Here is a 22260-nt window from a genome sequence, read left to right as displayed (position 1 = left end):
GATTTTGGGAGTTAAGGTCCCAACAGTTTAGGAATTAGGGGCCAAAAAGGGACCCAAATAAGCATTTTTCTTGGTTTTCGCACCATAACGTTAGTATAAGTAAATAGAAATCTATGAAATTTAAACACAAGGTTTATGACCATAAAAGGAAGGTTGGTATTGATTTTGGGAGTTTTGGTCCCAACAGAATAAGGGGCCCAAAGGGTCCAAAATTAAACTTTGTTTGATTTCATCAAAATTGAATAATTGGGGTTCTTTGATATGCCGAATCTAACTGTCATGACTGTGTATGTAGATTCTTAACTTTTGGTCCCGTTTTCAAGTTGGTCTACATTAAGGTCCAAAGGGTCCAAAATTAAACTTAGTTTGATTTTGACAAAAAATGAATCAGTTAGGTTCTTTGATATGCTGAATCTAAAAATGTACTTAGATTCTTGATTATTGGCCCAGTTTTCAAGTTGGTCCAAATCGGGGTCCAAAATTAAACTTTGTTTGATTTCATCAAAAATTGAATAAATGGGGTTCTTTGATATACCAAATCTAACTGTGTATGTAGATTCTTCATTTTTGGTCCTGTTTTCAAATTGGTCTACACTAAAGTCCAAAGGGTCCAAAATTAAACTTAGTCTGATTTCAACAAAAATTGAAATCTTGGGGTTCTTTGATATGCTGAATCCAAAAATGTACTTAGATTTTTTATTATGGGCCCAGTTTTCAAGTTGGTCCAAATCAGGATCTAAAATTATTATATTAAGTATTGTGCAATAGCAAGTCTTTTCAATTGCACAGTATTGCGCAATGGCAAGAAATATCTAATTGCACAATATTGTGAAATAGCAAATTTTTTTTTAATTAGAGTTATCTTTCTTTGTCCAGAATAGTAAGCAAGAAATATCTAATTGCAAAATATTGTGCAATAGCAAGATTTTTTTTTTAATTGGAGTTATCTTTCTTTGTCCAGAATCAACTTAAATCTTTGTTATATACAATATACAATGTATATTCACTTTTTACTACCAACTGATAAATTAAAATAATCTTTACCATTCAGTGATAACAAGCAGTTTTTTTACATCTTAATATTTTATGATGTATTTAAATGAGTAGTTATTGTTGCAAACTCCATTAGAAATTTTAATTGAGATTACTTTTGGAATAAGGGAAAGGGGGATGTGATTAAAAAAATTGGGATCAATTTTTCTCATTTGAAATTTCATAAATAAAAAAGAAAATTTCTTCAAACATTTTTTTGAGAGGATTAATATTCAACAGCATAGTGAATTGCTCTAAGAGAAAACAAAAATTTTAAGTTCATTAGAACACATTCATTCTGTGTCAGAAACCTATGCTGTGTCAACTATTTAATCACAATCCAAATTTAGAGCTGAATCCAGCTTGAATGTTGTGTCCATACTTGCCCCAACCGTTCAGGGTTCAACCTCTGCGGTCGTATAAAGCTACGCCCTGCGGAGCATCTGGTTTATGTTTAAAGTTTTATCTGTACAATACAATATAAGGACAGTTTACATATTGGAACTATTTAACAACAGGTGATAATTGTTTGTATACATGTTTCAGATGGTTAGTTTTAAATAAGTTAAATGGTGGTTTGTTAAATTCTCTTACTAAAGAAAGCTGTATATTGAAGTGTTGTGATTGTCAGCTTGTTCACAATAGTGAAATAATCGGAATAATTTGATTGTGAACAAGTATTAAATGTAATAAATTATTTGAGTGATTAATTCCGTGGGAACAACTCCTTTGATTTCCTTGTAAATATGGAGGAAGCTAGTAATACACAAGAAAGAAAGAAAATATTAAAAACAATATTCATCCTATCTTCTCATAGGTTAAAATATTTCTCCACCCTTTATCACCTTTGATAATTAAGTTCATATTAATTTTTTTTCTTGTTTTGAGAAACTTTCTAATTCACTTAAATAGAAGGAGAATTTTATATAAATTTCATATGTACAGACAAATGAAATATTTGAAATCCTTTTCTATGGCACATTTTATTTTGATGAAAGTATATCTATAAATTGATAAAATGACCATTGTTATATATGAATGTATTTATATTTGTAGTTGGCTAGTTCCTGTTTGATTGGGTCTGAATGTTACGTAAAAGATACCAAATCACCTACTGATCAATGCATGGCCTGCAGACCCAGTATAGCTACAGATAGCTGGTCCAAAGTTACAGGTACTATTGTGATACACTTATATTCACTCTTTAATTCAATTGTCATCATCAATAATGTGATTGTTTTTGTTTTAGTTTCAAAGCCAAATTGTAAGGATTTAATTTCAACAATCCTGTCTTCATTAAATATTTCACAATTAACAGTATTTTAATTTCTCAAAACATGTTTCTTGTTCAAATTGAAAAATTTTACAAACTAAAGATAAAAAAATTGTCTACAGTAAACCATTACGTACTGGCCAATTGTTTTCTAGGTTCTGGCTGTGAAGATAAACCACCAAATGAAGATGGTTCAGAAATGAATGCTGTTACAATCATTGCAGTATCTGTTACCATAGCAGGTCTCATTCTTATAGGAATTATAGTGGCTGGTATCTGTGTTTATCGTAGGTAAGTCACCATAGCAGGTCTCATACTTATAGGAATAATAGTGGCGGGTATCTGTGTATATCGTAGGTAAGTCACCAAAGCTGGTCTCATACTTATAGGAATAATAGTGGCGGGTATCTGTGTATATCGTAGGTAAGTCACCAAAGCAGGTCTCACATTTATAAGAATTTTAAGGGCTGGAATCTGTGTTTATCTGATTTATTTATTTTCATGTTTAGAGGACAACTTGTTTTATGGTTATTTGAAATCATGGATTTGCCAACAACTGCATACAAGCCCTTTAGAAAATTGTGCATCATTGAACATGCAAGATAGTATGGGTTCCATTTGATTGTAAATAAAGAGAACTCTAAGGTCCAGATTTTCAAAAAATTAACAAATTTTGATGAAGAAGGCAGATACCTTGTGTGAATTTACATTGAAAAGAACAAATTAACAGGATTTGAACTTATATATGGATATTTTTACAAGCGTGGATCATATTTGCTCGACTTTAAATGGTTTTTTTAATTTGGCATTTGAAATGGAAGTAACTCTGAAATTGTGCTTATTCTAAAGGAATCTTGCTATATTTTGATTTTATCTGCAATAAAGTATTGTTACTGTCTCTGTTCTTTTGATATTTTCAAAGCATTCACTAAAAAAAATTAAATGAACTAAAAAATTTACAGAAAGATGTATAGTCATGTATATTTGTGCTTTCACTGTTAAACATTTTTTTTAAATGGCTGCCGCTTAGTGGCAATAGGGGGAAGGGTGACATCCACTATTGCTTGCAATGGCAATTCTAGTTTAATTTATATTTCAATACCACCTTGAAAGTTTTTTTGTTATTTTAGACCAATGCCAACAAAATCTATGAAAATTTGCAGATAGAAATATTATTTTTAATTTGTGCTAGGTCAGCTGAAAAGCTCAGGGTCACATATCATATATTTAACATTGAAATAGACTATAATTAGTTTCGTGTTTTATTTTCCAGAACCAGATTAAGAAAAGAAAAACTTGAAAGTGCTGGAAATTCAGAAATAGAATACAGATCTAAGAATCCCAATGCTATGGTGCCATACTTCCCTCCCGGTCAGGAATGGAGTTATGCCTACGACCATCCTACAAACTCTAGTGTATACCGACCACAAAGAATAGCGTTCTATGACAATAGAGCAGCATTAGATGATTATTTTGAAGACTAAACAGTGATCATTTATTAATTGTCTTCCTTATATTACAAAGACTACCACCATTTGCTAAACTTGTTATTTTAAATGTTATTGAATGCTCAGAATAATATGATACAATCATAGAAATAATCATTAAATAAGCGTATAGAAGTCTTATTTTTTTATTGATAAGATAAATTGGTGCAATCCTAATGTTTCATATATTTGGGTGAATATTAGGGCTATTGTTTTGAATGTAGATATTTTAGCAATCTGTCAGTCTGAAATTATTATGAATATAGCTTGAATTTATGAAATATTATTTTTTCTATTCTTTTTTACTCTTTTTAGAAATATATGTTTATACAAGATGCATTTTATATACATTTTATCAGATGACGATATCGTTTGAAAATTCATTCCATAAGTGGGTCTTGTTTTGAAATAAATTTTTTGATATACGTTTAACATTATTCTTAACATTGTCTTCTTGTTTCTAGTTTCTACTCAAGTGTAAAATTTAAAGTTACTCTTAAATTTCAAAAAAAAATAATTAAAGTAGATACAATAAATAAATTTAGGGAAACATACCTTTAACATGTTTCAGATTGAATGGTCAGTAATTATGTAGATATATATGAACATAAAGCATAGAAATTTTGATATGTTCTAAATGTACGACTAAGTACCTTAGGTGCTGTATTAATGCCATATTTACTTCTGTTTCTACTATTTGGAGAGAAAAAAACTTTTATTGAAATGTATCTTAGGCAGTTTAAACTACTACAAAGTTCTATATCTTATGGTATATCTATTACAATTTGTAAAATCACAATCCTTGATCTTCATCTATTACATGGTTACTTTTTTAGGAAGAAAAAAATCAGTTAAACACAGTTGGTTGGTTTACATTGTAAAAGCATTCAAATTTAGAAATTACATCAACAAATAATTGTATATTTTATGCCATTTCAGTTTAGTTACAAATATTCCATTAAAATAAGATAAAAAAATGTTTTTTGTTGACAATCAAAAATGCATATAAATTCCAAGAGTTCATGATCCACTGTGTAAAACATAAGAATCGATGACATCACCAAATCGTATAGTGTTTGATATTAAAAACTAATTGTTGGTGTGCTAAATTAAACATGTATCATAATTCTTATACATTCCAATGCCTATTTTTGTAACACTGTATTGGTCAAATGAAGTTGTAAATTTCAAGACGTTACTGTTATTTGATAATGTAATTTTCCACAACACCATTTTTTAGAAAAGTAACCGTATTTGTCAGACACAGAAGTTGTTGGTAAAATATATAAATGTCAAGATTTGCTCAACACAAAGGATCTGTTAACCTTTATGATTTTGTTATTCATAATATACTGTTCCAAAGTTGTTTATATAATGTCATTAAAATTTTATAATAAAACATATTTTTGCAATATTTTAATAAGTTTGCTTTTGTACAAGTTTTTTTACTTACTCAAGGAGAAAGATACAAAACACAACATAAAATACTAATACTGAGCAATATGAACCCTACCAAAAACCTGGGAATATCTTAGGTGTTCAAGAGAGTGAAAAAATCTCACTCCACATGTGGTGGCAGCCCTGAAATTTTCAGATGAATCTAATAAGACATTGTTTGGTTGCTGCCACTAATTTGGTAATTCAAAGGAAATCTTTGCAGTTTTTATGCCCCAACTACGATAGTAGAGGTGCATTATATTTTCTGGTCATTGCGTCTGTTCACCCCTGCGAAATGATTATGAATAGTTCATGAATGTTCATGGATGATTCATGAATGATTCATGAACATAATTCATGAATTGTTCATAAAAGATTCATGAACAGTTAATGAACTAGACATGAACTACAAATGGACAAGCACGTTCATGAACCAGTGAATAATGAACTATTCATGAACAGAAAGTGTTCATGAACTCTTTGGTTCATTAAAGTTCATGAACAAAAATAGTTCTTGAACTTTTATTATTCATGAATTGTTCATGATTTTATAGTTCATGAACACGCTTGTCCATTTGTAGTTCATGTCCTGTTCATGTATAGTTCATGAATTTTTTTATGAATGATTCATGAATTTGTTCATGAATTTGTTCATGAACCATACCAGTCCATGAATCATTCATGAACACATGAACTACTGTGTTTATGAACTGTTCATTAGTAATTTAATTCATGAACATTGTCTGTCCACTTGTAGTTCATGAACTGTTCATCTAAAGTTCATGAAATAATTTAAAAGGATTTTTTTGAATTTTCATTTTTTGTGTTATTATCATAAGTAAACTTCTCTTCCTGTCTGTAATTAAAATTGCTGTATCAGGACTTCCAACTAGAAATGCTAAATAACATCTTGGTGCAGTTGTTCTGCTTGAAATTCTTCACAGTTGAACAGATCTTTTAATCAATAAATGCATCTGAGTTTCCCCCTGCAAAATCAAAAATCACTCCACAAAGAATCAAAAGTCCTTGATATTTGTTTTTATAAATAAGCACTCAAGATTAAACAGTTTCTAACAGGTATAATACAATGTAATAATTTAATTTAATAAATGTTGTTTTTATTAAAATATCAATAGAGTAAGATTAATAACATGAATATCACTTCAGCCTTTTCATGACATTTCAAATAATGTACCTACCCCCCTTTTTCCCCTTTTAATTTACCCACACACAATCATAAGAGTGGCTGAAGCATGAATTATTTTTACCTTGAAATACAATATATTGTACAAATCTATCAGTTATTCCTGAATGGAAATCATTAAACTAACACTGTAAAATGTAAAGGCTACTTTCTGGTGTTTTATATTTATTTTAATTAATCAATAATTATTATAAAATGCTTCAACAAATAGTTATTCAGCAAAAAAATATAATCAAAATATATATAATTTACTTATCTGATAACAAATCTGCTTTGTTTTGACAGCTATATTACTTCACTCCTCATCAAACATCTTCATTTGTATTGTAAGCGTCAAAAACATCATTTTGCTGACGTCATTATGACGTTTTTCTATTCCCAGTCACTTGTAATCATTTGTCTACATTGTAATCTTTTGTCAAAGTCATTGAAGCGTTTTACAATAGGTAAACGTAATTCATTAATAATGATAATTATTGACACCAGTCTGCAATGTTTGGGAAAGAATGAATTGTCATTAATCTGTCCTTATTTTCCAAGTTCCTCTATGTGCCGTATGATGGTTAAGAAAGGCACATGTTTGAACTTTGAGAGACAATCAGAAATTACATCTTTAGAAGAAAGAAATTAAGTTTACCAAATTTGTCATGATTGTAAAAACGAAACATGAGAAACATCTCCAGCTCAAAGTAAGTTACAAAACTTCAAAGTGAGTCCCAAATTTTGTATGACTCTAAAAATGTAACACTCTTCTGGCATAGTATGAAAAAAAGAAAAAGGTGCTGAGCTAATATCTGTTGTTAAATGATTTTTTTTTAATGATTATTTTATTTTCTTTAATTTACCACAAAAAAGAGAGATATTTTATTTTTTCATATTTTATTTTTTTTCTCCAACTTTTTCTCTTTCTCCCAGCCTTCCTCTCCTTTCTCCTACCCCCTTTCTCCTTTCTCCTACACCCTTTCTCCTTTCTCCTACACCCTTCCTCCCTGTCTCCCTTACCCCTGTCCTCCCCCTCATACATGTATTTACACTTTTGCTATTCAACTGAATTTTGTCTCAAAATGATCTCAAGATCTGTAAATGAATAAACTAGAGGTCATGCTAAAAGCACTTTAATTGTGATGTCATGATACAATGTAATGGATGTCAAATTTTATGAGAACTTGTATGACAGTCAAATTTATGAATTTTTTTATAAACTTTATGTATTCATTTATTCATTAAAGTTCATAAAATGTTCATGAACATGTGTTATGAACAATTTATGAACATTATGAACTGACTTACAGTTCATTAAAGTTCAGAAAATATTCATGAACTGCATTTTATGAACTATTCATGAACTAAATTCATGAACGAAACTTAATGAACTCATTATGAACAGTCATGCATTGTTCATGAACATTCATGAACAGTTCATGGTGGTTCATCAGTTCATGAATTTCATCTCGCAGGGGAATCCTTCCGTTTGTCAAGTCTGTCCCGCTTCAGGTGAAAGTTTTTGGTAAAAGTTATATTTGACGAAGTTGAAGTCCAATCAACTTGAAACTTAGAACAAATGTTCCCTATGATATAATCTTACTAATTTTAATGGCAACTCGAAGGCTATTCCAATGTTGAAGTTATTGAGATTATTTGAATCATAATAAATGATAATCATCACTTATCTTTCAAGGATAATAAAAACCTTGCAATAATTTTTGATTTGACAGTAGTTCATAGAGTTTTGACCCTGATTGCACGGTCCATTGAACATAGAAAATGATAGTGTGAGTGGGGCATCTGTGCATTATGGACACATTCTTGTTAGTTATTATCTTGAATATTATCATATTCTAATATGACGTCCTTATTACGCTTTGTAAACAAAGCTGTGTTCTAATGATCACAAAATATGTTTGACACATGCGCACGAACTTACTGTTTATATACACGTTATTTCCATCGTTATCCTTTAAAATATATCCGTTAAAATATATACATTTAAGCAGCTAACATAAACTTGTATTATATATTTTTATAAACAGCATATATTTACCCTGCTCGTAGTTTTTAAACTTATCAAATATGAAATGTAATGCACAGACTCCTCGAGGAGGAAACGGGAACAGCCAAACGTTTTTACAGTAATTTCGTACGCTTCGAACTATAAAAATACTGTATTTGTCCTATTAGAATAGTACACTACACTGTAAAAAAAAATTGTGATAGAGAAGTTGCGATTTTTTTATTTGAATTTATTGTCTGAAAGAAATGCACTACGAAATAACTGTGTTCTCTGGCCGTATGTTCACTTTAAAAAAATCTTGTCCTTTAAAACTAGGCACTGGCTACGGTTACATGGAAATGTAACAATAATAAAAATATTATTGTTACATTGGAGACTAAATGCCGGAATGCCTGGTTGGGTAAGGACCTGTTTAATTACGAATGTAACAATAATTACTGAGGCTACGGTTACATTGCGTTATTGTTACATGAAAAAAAAGCAATGTACGATGGGACTAGTAATATGTACTAAATAATAAAAGTTGAGGACATTTATTACAGACATTTATAACATACTATTTATTTACTGTAATTTTTTATTTACAATGACAATTTCTACAAATCCAGTAGTTGTTTTTAAAGTCCGACACATTTTTGATGAACGAAATTACGTCCTCCACGGATACGTGTACATACAGAATTTCTTAGTATTTAAGTTACAGTTAGATCATTTCAGCTTCCCATTTGTGAATTTTCCATTTCTATGTAGCAACATTCCAGCATCGCCTGCATACATAGTATATATCTCCCAATTGATTCGATATTCAAAAGTGGCCTAATGATTTTTTTAACTATTAAAAAACTAGAAGGAGTGTCGTTTTAGCCCACTGCTTAGCTCGCGCGCACGAGGAAATCGATCCAGTTGGGAATACGGCACATCAGACGTTGACAAAAAAAAAAATTTAACGACCCGGGCTCCTCTAAGGCACATACCATTTGATTTTTTTCGGGGTCTTGGAATTTTGAGAACAAAATATTAATCCGGCTCTTTTTTGTCATAAAGAAAATCTATAGAAAAAAAATATTATCCCCAATGAAATTGATGAAGTCAGTGACGGAATTTCCAGCAAGTAGACATCCTATTGTAAAACAAACGAAATCCTTGTCCTCGTGCATTCAATAAACTGTCAATTATGCGTAACAAAGAGGCGGAGTTTCAATCATGGTTTAACATAGAAAACATCAGATTAAACCATAGTCCAAGCTCCACCTATCTACTTGAAGTTGGAAGAACAAAGTACGTCATGATTCTTTTTAATGAATAATATTTAATCTTGTTAACTGGAAAGAGAAATAGTTATTTTTCTTGGTAATGATTAGAAATCTTATAATACAGTAAAGTTATGATATTTTGTAAACTCGAACGAAATCACTTGGTAATTCAGTTACCATTAACATATGTCTTTCTGTATCGATGTCAATTCCCCAGGAATCTACATTACTTATTAAGGTCCTACTTTGTAATCCATCAGGTGAAATAACCACAATGCGTCTTTTGCCAGTTGATGCCACGTAAACGTTTGAGTATTGGTCAACTGCCACACTTCGTGGTAAACTAATGACATTTTTGTCTTTAAATTCCCAGACTTTCTCACCAGACACGTTGTAGCATGTGACCGTATGATTAGATGTCCGATATATATTATTTTGGAAAGATGCTATAAAGTTCCAATTTCCTGTATTACTATCATTAACCACGGTGATTGGATCATTGGTTTCTGTCAGCTTAAACATGAGTATGCCTTTTCCGGATTCATAGAACAATAACATATCATTTCCATAAGCAATTCCTGAAGCTATACTATTTTTTACATGTAGTGTATTTTCTACCTTTTTAGATACCAAATCGATGATTTGAATTTGTTTACTTTGATTGACTGCGACTCGTCTATCATCAATAGATGTAACATCATACGGTGCCGATAATTTCAATTCACCGTCTAATGTCCCATCTGCGTTCATAATAACAAGTCTCTTATTATTAGTGAAATCTGCGAAAATCAATTTTCCTGATGGGTTTATTGTACATCCGGTTATACACGTACTGTTTTTTTGGTATTTTGGTATTGTTAACGTTTGTATCAGCTCTACCTTGATATCATATATGGATGTCTGAGCTCTAGGTGGAAAAGTCATTATCTGAGCTTGCTTTTCTTTTTCGTTCGTCAGAAGAATATTGGTCTTACTTGTTTCAGTTGATATTGTACAAAGAGATGAAATAGAGGATAAAATTCCAGAAATGTTACTGTCTATACTACAGGTAAGTGTTACTTGTTGTAGACTTCCATCAGCTACTAAGGAACTAATATACTCCTCTGATTTTGCTACTTTTGATTCAATTTCTTTCCTTCCTAGAAATCTTTGTAAATCTGAGGCATAAATCGACATTGCTGAAATAATATTCCCTAACTCTTTTGCTTCTTCACTGCTGGTAGAAAGTTTGCTTAATAACGTTTTAATCTGATGTTTGACTTTATCTTCAGTTGATTTCAAATTTTCAATAGCTTGCTCCTCGAGTTTATCAAGATGTGAATTTATTTGTTGGCGAACCATTGTGATTTCGGACTGGAATTTCTTTCGCTGTTCCAGAATGCTCTTAACATTTCCTTCACGGTCAATCTTTATTCTTTCGATGTTATTTCCTATATCCCTTAAACTTTGTTTCATGTCCTCATACTGACCGGATAATTCCGATGTCTTCACGACCTCTTCTAAGACTTGCAATCCGTTACATTTACTATGGCTTGTAGTTATACAGAAAGGACAACACGGTATTCCATGGTTAGGACAATAGTGCTGGTACTTTCTATCATGGTCCGGACAGTGCTGACGTATACTTCTGATGTACTGTGGTAACTGTTTATAATTTTTTATTGAGATAACGCCATGCCCTCGTAAAAGCTTAGACGAGTTGTGAAATATAAGACAGTTTGGACACAATCCTTCTTCACATTCAGGGCACCAGTGTTGTGCATCTTTAGTGATATGCTGGGAATTACACACGCCGCATATGAATGTGCTGGATGTTGCCATGACTACTTTACTGAAATAGATAAAATTGACATTTGCAGATAATTCTGGCCATGAATTTAGGTTTGAAATCGGAAATCTTCCCTAGCAACCAGGATTTAACAATATTCAATAGAAAACGAGGAAACAGCATGAACAAAAAATAACAAAATGGATACTGATAGATGTAAAGTCACGGCTTTCTGTGATTCAAACTATTGAAAGTTTTAAACTAGTAGAAAATTATAAAAAAAACAATGTTTGTGATAAAGGGAGAAGTGATTGGATTTTCTCGGTGTTGTATTGATATATATATATTTAATATTAATCATGTTTGTTCTTGTAACAATATAAAACGAAAGATAGTGAAACATATAAATGTGAGATTGACAGCCAAATATCATGTGAACATATGCAGTTTGTTATAGATGGCAGATTAATAATATATTTTTGATTTTCGAATTCGGAGGGGGGGGGGACTTTTCTGTAGACGGAAGTAATGAGATCTGAACAAGGAAACATAACTTAGTAAATGAATACTATTCATTAATAGTTCAAAAAGATTACGACTCTCTTTCAAATTGGCCAGCATATTTTCACTTCGACAGAAATATTATCGGATTGTGTATATTGAATATTAGAACAAATAAATATAAGATGTAAGATATATTTGCCAACGCCTATACTGGAACTAGTACTATGCTTTAAATAGTGCAACATTTTATGGTAGTGGTCCTAGCATTATTATGCAAAATTCTAGTATTACTGATATAGAACGGAGAAGCTACATATGACCACGACCTCTGTCATCAGTTTGTTCTATTTTTGTTAATAATAACATTACTGTTAAAAATAACTAGATATTGACTTGTTAGTCACCACTGGTGGAGTGGACAGGAATTGGCGTAAAGAGTGTCAATCCTAAACTTTGGTAAAAACAAGTTACATAATTTTTATTTTTCTATGTAGTACTGTGTGGGCTGCTGTTTTAGCCTGTTTTCCTTTGTCGCGATGTTATTATCTAAATCAGCACATCCATGATATTTAAAATACATTATTTTAAGTGAGAGATGTTATTTATTGATATACATTTGAATATAAGTAAAAAAAATTCCAGGGCATGCCAATTTTCAATTCATTTACTTAGCATCCGTTTTAGTCGCAAAGGACATTGTGTTTATTAACACAGGAAATCAGTCTAGCAGTGATAATATTTGTATTAAAGAATCGAGGAATGATTAAAAATGCCCTCAGTGATAAACAAAAGCTCTTATCGTAGCGATGGTATCATTTGCCTATTTTAGGTTTGTAAATTATAATTAATTCAACCACAGATCGGGAGTGTACGCCCTCTACGTCCCCACATGAATCGTAAATACCTTTACACAAAATATATAAGTGTATTTATCACGGTAGTAAGAAATTGAAATATACCTGAAATAATAGCAAGTTTCAAACCAGGAAGATCAAAGGTTGTATATGACGATGAACGAGACCAGACGCATGACATATCTGTATTATGAAATGGCGGGAACAGGTATGATTTTTGAAAACTTATAACCAAATACCCATTCGTGAAAGCCGTTTCTAGTTAATTAAAGAGAACGTTAATGTGTGAAGATGAAAGCACAAGTGATTAATAATATTTATTTTGAATGTTTCCCATCCTTTTGATTTATATATATAAGATGTACAAAAATGATTCAAAAAAATTGTATACAAATTTTATTGTAATTCTCATGCTCAAGGTGAGAGGTAGTAACTTTTGAATATTTTACGATTGTTTGTAAATTTTTGTTTTCAGATGTACGGTAATGCAAATGTTTTGAAGTTGCATGAACAAACCAGACTGTATCATCGTTGATTAACAATCTTTAATATGTCTTCAATTCATCAAATCTCGAATTTCAAATCCATAGATATCTCTTTGCAAATAATATGTTGAAGATACAAAAATGTCCTTTCAAATTGTGTAAAATAGTATTCGGATATTTGACCTCGTGTTACGGTATACTCCATCCAAATTGGTGTTCAACATACTACACATACTACAAAACGTCAAAATAAGCGTAACACCATCGCGATATACACCATTTTACTTTTTGTTGATTCAATTACCTACCAACTAAGTAAGAGAATGGTTAATAAACCACACAAAAAGTCGGTGACAATATGATTACCTATATTTTCAGTTTAAAAACTAAAAAACAAAAGGATAATATTGTATGGTCAATTAAGCATAATGGCAAACAAACTGCTTTACGAAGCATGACATCAGTTTGTGGCTCATATTATTTTAGAGGAGTAAAATTTAGAATGGAATTCGGGATGGTGCCAAAGAGACAACAACCTGACCATATAACAGACAACAGCAGAGGGTCAACAATAGGTCTCAATGCAGCGAGAAATTCCCGAACCGGAGGTGTCATTCAGATAATGAACGCCATACAAAACTCCAAATTATACACACGAAACTAAAGTTAAAAATAATATAAGACTAACAAAGGCCAGAGTCTCCTGACTTGGGATAGGTGCAAAATTGCGGCGGGATTAAAAAATGCGGCGGAGTAGCATTCTAATAATTTAACTATGTTGCAATAGACCTTAAAAAAATCAAGGTCAAACCAAAAAGACAAATGAAAATGTTGTATATTAAGTTAAACTTAACATAACATCAAACAATTGTGTACTTATTGTGATCTTCCGCTAATCAAATTTAACAGAATTTTACAACCACTTGTCTAGAGACAAGACATAAATCATCTGTCAATAATGCGTCATTTCAATTTCAGATAAACTTATGAGTTCTCTTATTTTTATTGAGAACTTAAACATTTTATAGTTCACGAAACTTACTATTAACGATTTCAGGGATACAAGACGCTGTGCATAAATTTAGCGTTTACTAGAATAAATAATGATGGATGACTCAAAACTAAGACTGAAAACAATCTGGATGACTTCTTTTTCTATTTTTTATGATTACCTATATTTTCAGTTTAAAAACTAAAAAACAAAAGGATAATATTGTATGGTCAATTAAGCATAATGGCAAACAAACTGCTTTACTAAGCATGACATCAGTTTGTGGGTCATATTATTTTAGAGGAGTAAAATTTAGAATGGAATTCAGGATGGTGCCAAAGAGACAACAACCTGACCATATAACAGACAACAGCAGAGGGTCAACATTTTTTTTAAATGTTGAGTTAAGTCAAAGGAAAAAGATGTCTTCTTTTTATTATTCAACAACATTATAGTTTGTCTTTAATAAAAAGTGCTATAACACAACTGCAAAAAAGTTCAAATCGGAAGTTCTCTTATCAAATGGCAACATAAATTAAACGAATGTAAAAAAGTAAACTCACAAAAATACCGAACTCCAAGGAAAATTCAAAACGGAAAGTCCCTTATCAACGGGCAAAATCAAAATCTCAAACACATCAAACGAATGGATTCCATTGTCATATTCCTGACTTGGTACATGCATTTTCTCAGGTAGAAAAAAGTTGAATAAACCTGGTTTTATAGCTGTTAATATTATCAAATGCCATAATCAAACCAATCATCGTATGAAGAAATTTTGGTAATTAATATAAAATGAAAAAATGGCATTTGATGGATGGTGCATTGGAAAACCTCAGTCACTGTTTTTTTTCTCAATTGAACAAATGTTATGTATACATTTTGTATATGTACAAATAATCTTCACCAATACATGTAGATGAGAGTTTTGAACTTAATCAATCAAACTGACGTATTTGTATGACAGATTGATAAATCTTTCTCTCGTAAAAGAGATAACAAGGAATGATAGGACAAACGGCAATATTTCATCCTTCTAATATTACGTTATAACATAAGATCGTTTATTCTAATGAAAAAGTGATCAAACTGTTTGATAGATGTTTATATCATCACTCTAAACATCAATAGTGCCAACCACAGTCAAACACCTACCTGACTTGCATTATCAACAAAATAAAAGAATTTCTAATAAGACCAATCTATAATCTGTAAGGTACCAGTCTTGTATTACAACTCCAGTTTCCGGTGCATGTCAAAACATGGAGGGAAACAAAATAGTGCATTTTTTCTGAATTTTTTTCTGAACTCAATTTTTTATGTTTGATTATAGGCTTATGCTGAATTAAAACATATATATAGACTTTAAAAAATATCTTGCATCTTTTGGGGATATCAATCCAGGAAAGTGAAAGGATATCATGTTTACTGGAAGTGGTGCGGCCTAGTAAAAATAGCAAACAGAAAGTAGAAAAGAAATGTTTTGACTTCAGGTTTGCGTAACTTTTTTTTTCGATTAAATCACAATTTCACATTAGTACATACATGATATGAACATGAATTTTTTTTTCTATGTAGCATTTTTTATTTTTTTATTTTCAAAGATCAGCTGTTTTGCATGTAAGCCTATGGAGCAGTCAATTACAAGACTGCAACCGTAAGACTACCACGGTTAAACGCAATCTGAAATATTATTCTTGAGATATTATCTATTATATTAGATACTAATAACTGATACCCACTTTCAAAGTAATTTAACCACCAAAAATTACAATACACATAGTCATGAGGATTTGAATTGCACTGCTTCCAATATTGTATACGGTATTGAATGTACTCTTTGCGGATTGATCTACGTCGGGGAAACTCGACAAAGACTCAATTCTAGGATGAATGATCATCGGTCTAATGTAAATGACCCTAATAACAACAAATTTCTCTATAAACATTTCAATCAGCCTGACCATTCTATTGTTTCAATGAAAGTCCGGATTATAGAGAAAATATATCATCCAACAAATGACCCCAAATTGAGTACACCATATCGTTTACAAAGAGAAGACTTTTGGATAAGAGAGTTGGGAACAGCCATTCCCTATGGATGCAATGACAAAATTGATGGTGTAGGTATTTTGTCTAGTCCAAGGTGTAGTACCGTCAATACATTACAATTATTTAATACTTCTTCTCGACGAAATAGAAGTCATGGTCACAGAAAATATATACCACCTGCTGTACACACCGTGACAATTGATAGTCTATTAACGTCTGTTCAAAAACCTTTAGGAATTCATCACATTAGAACTAAATTATACTCCATTCCATTGTCAAAACTTTCTTTACTATTTCAAGATGCCAAAAATACTTCCGTTACTGATTCTCGTTCTGTTTTGTATAGATTAGTTGCAATTATCATGGACATTGCTAACCATCGACTATTCAAACCCGTATCCACTACATCCAACGTTGAGGAAAAACGTTATTCTTTTAAGGTAGAATTCGCCAATAAAGGTTTAGATGCTGTAAATATTAGTAATATTTTCCATCAAAAATCTGTACAAAAAACTATACCTGATTACTTCAAAAATAAAGCTACACCTGTTATTTCTTATACTTACACCAAGTCTATTGCATCCAAGATTTTCAACCACAAGAGAGTTTTAGAGGCTTTTAACCTCAAAGATACAAAATCCAAGCCTCCGGATTGCTCATGTACATCGTCACAATACAATTACAGTCCAGCTGGTCATATCATTACTGGTGACCTTGGCATCGTTACCAATGAACAACTAAGAGAGTTGTAAGCCAAGGGACAAAAATATAGAATTCCCCAGCCCATCAACTGGAAAAAGAATTTCAGGTTACTGATGGATGCAGTTGAGGACTATGCAAGAAAATGGGTAAAGCGCGAACCAGACGAACCAAAACTGGACACTTTGTCTAAATGAATCAAAGCTATTCGATCATGCATTCAGAGGCGCATACATAAACTACGATGTAATATGAGTACTAGATTTTCTAACCCTTTCAAGAATCCGGAGGTTGTGGATGCTTTATCCTCTTTGCATGACAAATATGTCGTTGTTCCAGCAGATAAAGCCTCCAATAATATTGTCTTCATATGTAAAAAACATTATTTGCAATGTCTCACTACAGAGCTTGGAATTGATAAAACTACTGGTAATCCTACATATTCTTTAACATCATTTACCAAGGACGAAATTTTACAAAATCATAAATCTGTCCTTCTTTCTTTTGGTATCAACATCAAAGAAAACGAAGAAAACTTGCCTCATTATACTGGATACCTAAATTACACAAAACTCCATATAAAGAACGATACATAGCTGATTCTTCAAAATGTTAGACTAAACATCTTTCTAAAGTACTGACTACTATTCTTTCTACAGTTAAAGATGGGCTTCAAAAATATTGTGAGGAGATATATTATACCAGTGGTGTTAACCAGATGTGGATTCTCAAAAATTCCAAAGATCTACTGCTTAACCTTCGATCACAATCTTTGCAATTTTGCAGCAACATAAAAACTTTTGATTTTTCTACGCTATATACTACTATTCCCCATGCTCAGTTGAAAGATCGACTTCACCATCTCATAAAACAGAGCTTGTTCTATAAAAATGGGAATCGTAGATACAAATTTCTTGTTTTGGGTTACAATAATTCATATTTTGTGAAGAATCACACTGAATCTTCCAGAAAATATACTGAAGATGATATTATCAAAATGCTGGAATTTTTGATCGACAATATATTTGTTGAGTTTGGAGGATTTATATTTCAACAGACAATCGGTATTCCAATGGGTACTAATTGTACACCCCTGCTGGCTGATTTGTTTTTGTACTCGCATGAAGCAGAATTCATTCAAAACCTTCTAAAAGACAAAAAGAAAAAGCACCTTGCGAAATTCTTTAATTTTACTTTACGATATATTGATGATGTTCTATCATTGAATAACCCATACTTCCGCCAATACTTACATCTCGTATATCCCAGTGAACTTGAAATTAAGGATACTACTGATACTAGAAGGACTGCTTCATACCTTGATCTTTTCCTCAATATTGACGTAGATGGACGACTTCACACGAAAATCTATGACAAACGGGACGATTTCAACTTGCCAATTATCAATTTCCCATTTCTCAGCAGTAACATACCATCTGCCCCTTCGTATGGTGTTTACATATCACAATTGATACGTTATTCACGTGCTTGTTCACACTATACGGACTTCATATACAGGAGTGTGCTACTTACGCAGAAACTTCTCCAACAAAGTAATGAGGAGGACAGATTAAAATTGACACTCCGTAAATTTTATGGACACCATCACGAATTGGTGGATCCATACGATGTGTGTTTAACCAAACTAGCTAAGGACATTTTTACCACATGGTAGATTGTGGTTTGTAATTATGTCGTCTAATCTTTTAATTACCAAACGTGACTTATTCCCGATTGTGACTGTTTTGCTGAGTATGAATTCGCATTACTATAAGACGTGTTACGGTACTTGTCTATCCAAAATTCATGTATTTAGTTTAAATGTTTAATGTTATATTTGTAATTCTCATCGGATTTTGTCAAATGTGTTGACGTCTTTTCTATTATATTTATGTGTTATGGAAACAAAAATTAATCACCGACGTCATTTATTAGATTTAATTTTGGTCAACATAAACTGTACGATAATTTACGTTTTAAGTTGGATTCATAACAAACTGCACATATATATATTATAGTTAATTGCTATTAATAAGTATTGCAATATGCATTGTGTTTAAATGCAATATCAGTATTTAGTTCTATTTTAATCTTTTATCCATCCTAATTCTATCTTACTTTTGAGATATAGTTTTTCATATGTGACGTAATTTTTCTGCTGTTTCAGAAATTTCATATATTCAAATGTGACGTAATTTTTAATGCCTTTTCACCATCGTATGTGACGTAATTTTTAATGCCTTTTCACCATCGTATGTGACGTCATTTTCATAATTTACTGCGTTGAGGCCTGGACTGAGTCGGGTGTGTCTATTCTGTGTTGGTCATTCATTATGTATTCGTGTTTGTTTTATGTAATGAGTTAATACTTCAGTTTCATTATGTGTATCTGTTATATTCATTTGATAAAATTTACTGTTTGCAATAGCATTAATTGTTCTAAATAATAAGGATGTTCTTATCCCAAGCATAAAAACTTAGCCGTATTTGACACAACCTTTTTCAACTTTTGATCTTCAGTGCTGTACAACTTCGTACTTTTTTTTCGCTTTCGATCTTTTATATCTGGGCGTCACTGGTGAGTCTTGTGTGGACGAGGCGCGTTTTTGGCGTATTAAATTTTAAACCTGATGCTTTTTGTTATTCATTAATCATGTGTTTCTTTGTCTAATACGTTTTCCTATTTATTTGTATTGTAGTCCTGTAATATTATGTTGTCATTTCTATGTTATATTTAACAGTGCAATTAAAGTGTGAGGTTTGGCATGCCACAAAACCAGGTTCAAGCCCCCATTTTTTCCTTTAAAAATGTCCTGTACCAAGTCAGAAATATGGCCATTGTTATATTATAGTTCGTTTCTGTGTGGTTTTACAATTTAACGTTTCGTCGTTTGTTTTCTCTTATTTTTGAGTGTAAATTGACATTGCGATAAGACGTGTCACGGTACTTGTCTATCCCAAATTCATGTATTTGGTTTTGATGTTATATTTGTTATTCTCGTGGGATTTTGTCTGATGCTTAGTCCGTTTCTGTGTGTGTTAGTTACATTGTATTGTTGTGTCGTTGTTCTCCTCTTATATGTATGCGTTTCCCTCAGTTTTAGTTTGTTACCCCGATTTTGTTTTTTGTCTATGGATTTATGAGTTTGAACAGCGGTATACTACTGTTGCCTTTATTTATCTACAACTATTTTGAACCCTAAACACAAATCAAAATTTAAATCAAGAGCACATGAGATCAACTGCGGTTTTACGTGGTGTTCGTGCTGATTTTTTTTGTGTTGTTTTTATGTACAGTTGTTTGTCTTTGGGTCGTTTTTCGTATTTTGCCATGGTATTGCAAGTTTGCTTTCGACTTGGTAGATTGAATATTACTCTGGTATCTTTCGTTACTAATTTAAAACTGATATAAAACTCTTCTTGTCGATTGGATTCTGCATAACGATCATATTAAATTATTGCAAATAGTGGATGTACTAACATCAGTTTGTTTGTTTTTATAGTGATTAAGATTTAAACACAATGTTGACTGCTATATCTTTATTTTTTACCTGTTATGCATGTTTGTTTTGTTCACATATCATTGTCAATAAAAAAGGAATTACTGCAACTGTCATAAACGTGAGAGGATTATATACAAAGGAGAACGCTTGTATAAAGTCAAGACAGTTGTTATCCATTCCTTTGAAGTGTTTTAGCTTTTGATTTTGCCATTTGATAAGGGATGTTACGTTTCGAATGTTCCCCGGAGCTAGGTATATTTATTATTGTACTTTTTAATATTTGAGATACGATTTACATTAATATTCGTGTTTTGTCTTAGATCTGTCGCAAATCTGTATTGCCTGTTTACTATCTTTATTCTTTTGAAATGAGTTATCTAGTACTCGCAATTAACAAAGACATATAACAGCATTAATTGGATGTGTTTTAAATATACTTCAATGTTTAATATTTCTTATAAATTCTGAGTTTTAGCGTTGTAACTAACCATTTATGGTAATTTTAAAAACCAGCTTGCAATATTTAACAAATATTCAACCCATCGCTCATCAACTCCATTCTGTCGGAATATTTATAATGGAGTGTTTGAGCTTTTGATTTTGCAGTTTTATAGGGAACTTTCCGTAAATTATCGGTATTTTACTTTTTAGCCAATAATAGATCATAATTCATCTCATTCAATCATGTTTTTGAAAACTTGAAGTATTTATACAGACCCCTTTGACTTTCGTATCAATAAAACAGAAATTTTAGTGGCAATAAAAACGCAATTTTAAAAATTATCTAAAACTAGGATATTTTTAATGCGGTGACCCTCCAAATAGGGTGGAGTTCCGAAGAAGAAGAAGCCGAAGAAGCCGAAGAAGAAGAAGAAGAAGAAGAAGAAGAAGAAGAAGAAGAAGAAGAAGAAGAAGAAGAAGAAGAAGAAGAAGACTTTGTTACGGTAGCAAGTTATGTTGTTTTGAATGGTAACAAGACATATCATCGCGTCCACTATATTAGTATGTTTGATTTCATCGATTGCAATCTTTCTGTTGAAATGTTCCTGGTTATCTTGTTTATCTAATTAAGGATGTTTGCTTGTCATTTTTTGGAATTTTTGTCAGATTTTCGAAATCCACTGAATTTATCCATTTGAATGCCTTAAACAATTTTGCCCATGAACCCCCTTTTTTTCTTTTTATAAATCTTTTACATGTATAATTATAAGCCATTTGTAAAAGTCTAATAAAATCTTATTTTTAAAAATATTTTTTGAGGACTTTAAGTAGTCAATGATAAGGCTATGAAAAATCGCCAAACTCCAATGGCTAATATCTCGAAAACAAGCTCATTGACCCCTATATTTTTTTTGGGCTAAATTAGCCCTTTTCATTCTCCAATTAATCCCCTATCAATATATACTACTTTTATGGAAAGTTGTTTATTTTGAAACTGAGCAGCAAACTTCCTTAAGTCAACTGATTATGACCTCTGATATTTAATCATGTTGTTCTTACTTATTGAAACTGTTTATAAGGTCTTTTTGATAGTGTCCTATTTTATCTGATTTAGAATTCTTTATTTAGTCTTTTTATGTTTTAGATTCGTTAAAATATCATTTGGGCATTATTGCAACAACATCTGAGCAAGTGGAAAATATCAATGAACTCAAAAAATGTTTACAAAGGATTTATATACCAATACTGCATTTTTCGTAATTTTGG

At 31.5% G+C, this 22260-nt stretch overlaps 2 protein-coding genes across 2 annotated transcripts in view; one reads left to right on the top strand and one right to left on the bottom strand.

The window, feature by feature from the left end:
• Nucleotides 1-5206, top strand: part of LOC139521102 (uncharacterized) — a gene marked incomplete in the record, with an annotated part of 139990 nt that extends 134784 nt beyond the window's left edge. The window contains 3 exon segments of the mRNA XM_071314380.1: nucleotides 2089-2206; nucleotides 2461-2596; nucleotides 3579-5206. Of these exon segments, the coding sequence (XP_071170481.1) occupies nucleotides 2089-2206; nucleotides 2461-2596; nucleotides 3579-3789 (465 nt within the window).
• A 4561-nt stretch (nucleotides 5207-9767) lies between these two features.
• Nucleotides 9768-13008, bottom strand: LOC139521103 (E3 ubiquitin-protein ligase TRIM71-like). Its single transcript, XM_071314381.1, has 2 exons — nucleotides 12929-13008; nucleotides 9768-11528 (listed from the first exon to the last, which is right to left on the bottom strand). The coding sequence occupies exon 2, from the start codon at nucleotides 11516-11518 to the stop codon at nucleotides 9827-9829; it is 1692 nt and encodes a 563-aa protein (XP_071170482.1). The 5' UTR covers nucleotides 11519-11528; nucleotides 12929-13008; the 3' UTR covers nucleotides 9768-9826.
• Nucleotides 13009-22260: the final 9252 nt, after the last annotated feature.

Source organism: Mytilus edulis, chromosome 4 (assembly GCF_963676685.1).
Source record: "Mytilus edulis chromosome 4, xbMytEdul2.2, whole genome shotgun sequence".
Taxonomy (NCBI): domain Eukaryota; kingdom Metazoa; phylum Mollusca; class Bivalvia; order Mytilida; family Mytilidae; genus Mytilus; species Mytilus edulis.
Note: the sequence above shows the minus strand (reverse complement) of the source record. Positions and strands in the feature narration are given on the sequence as shown.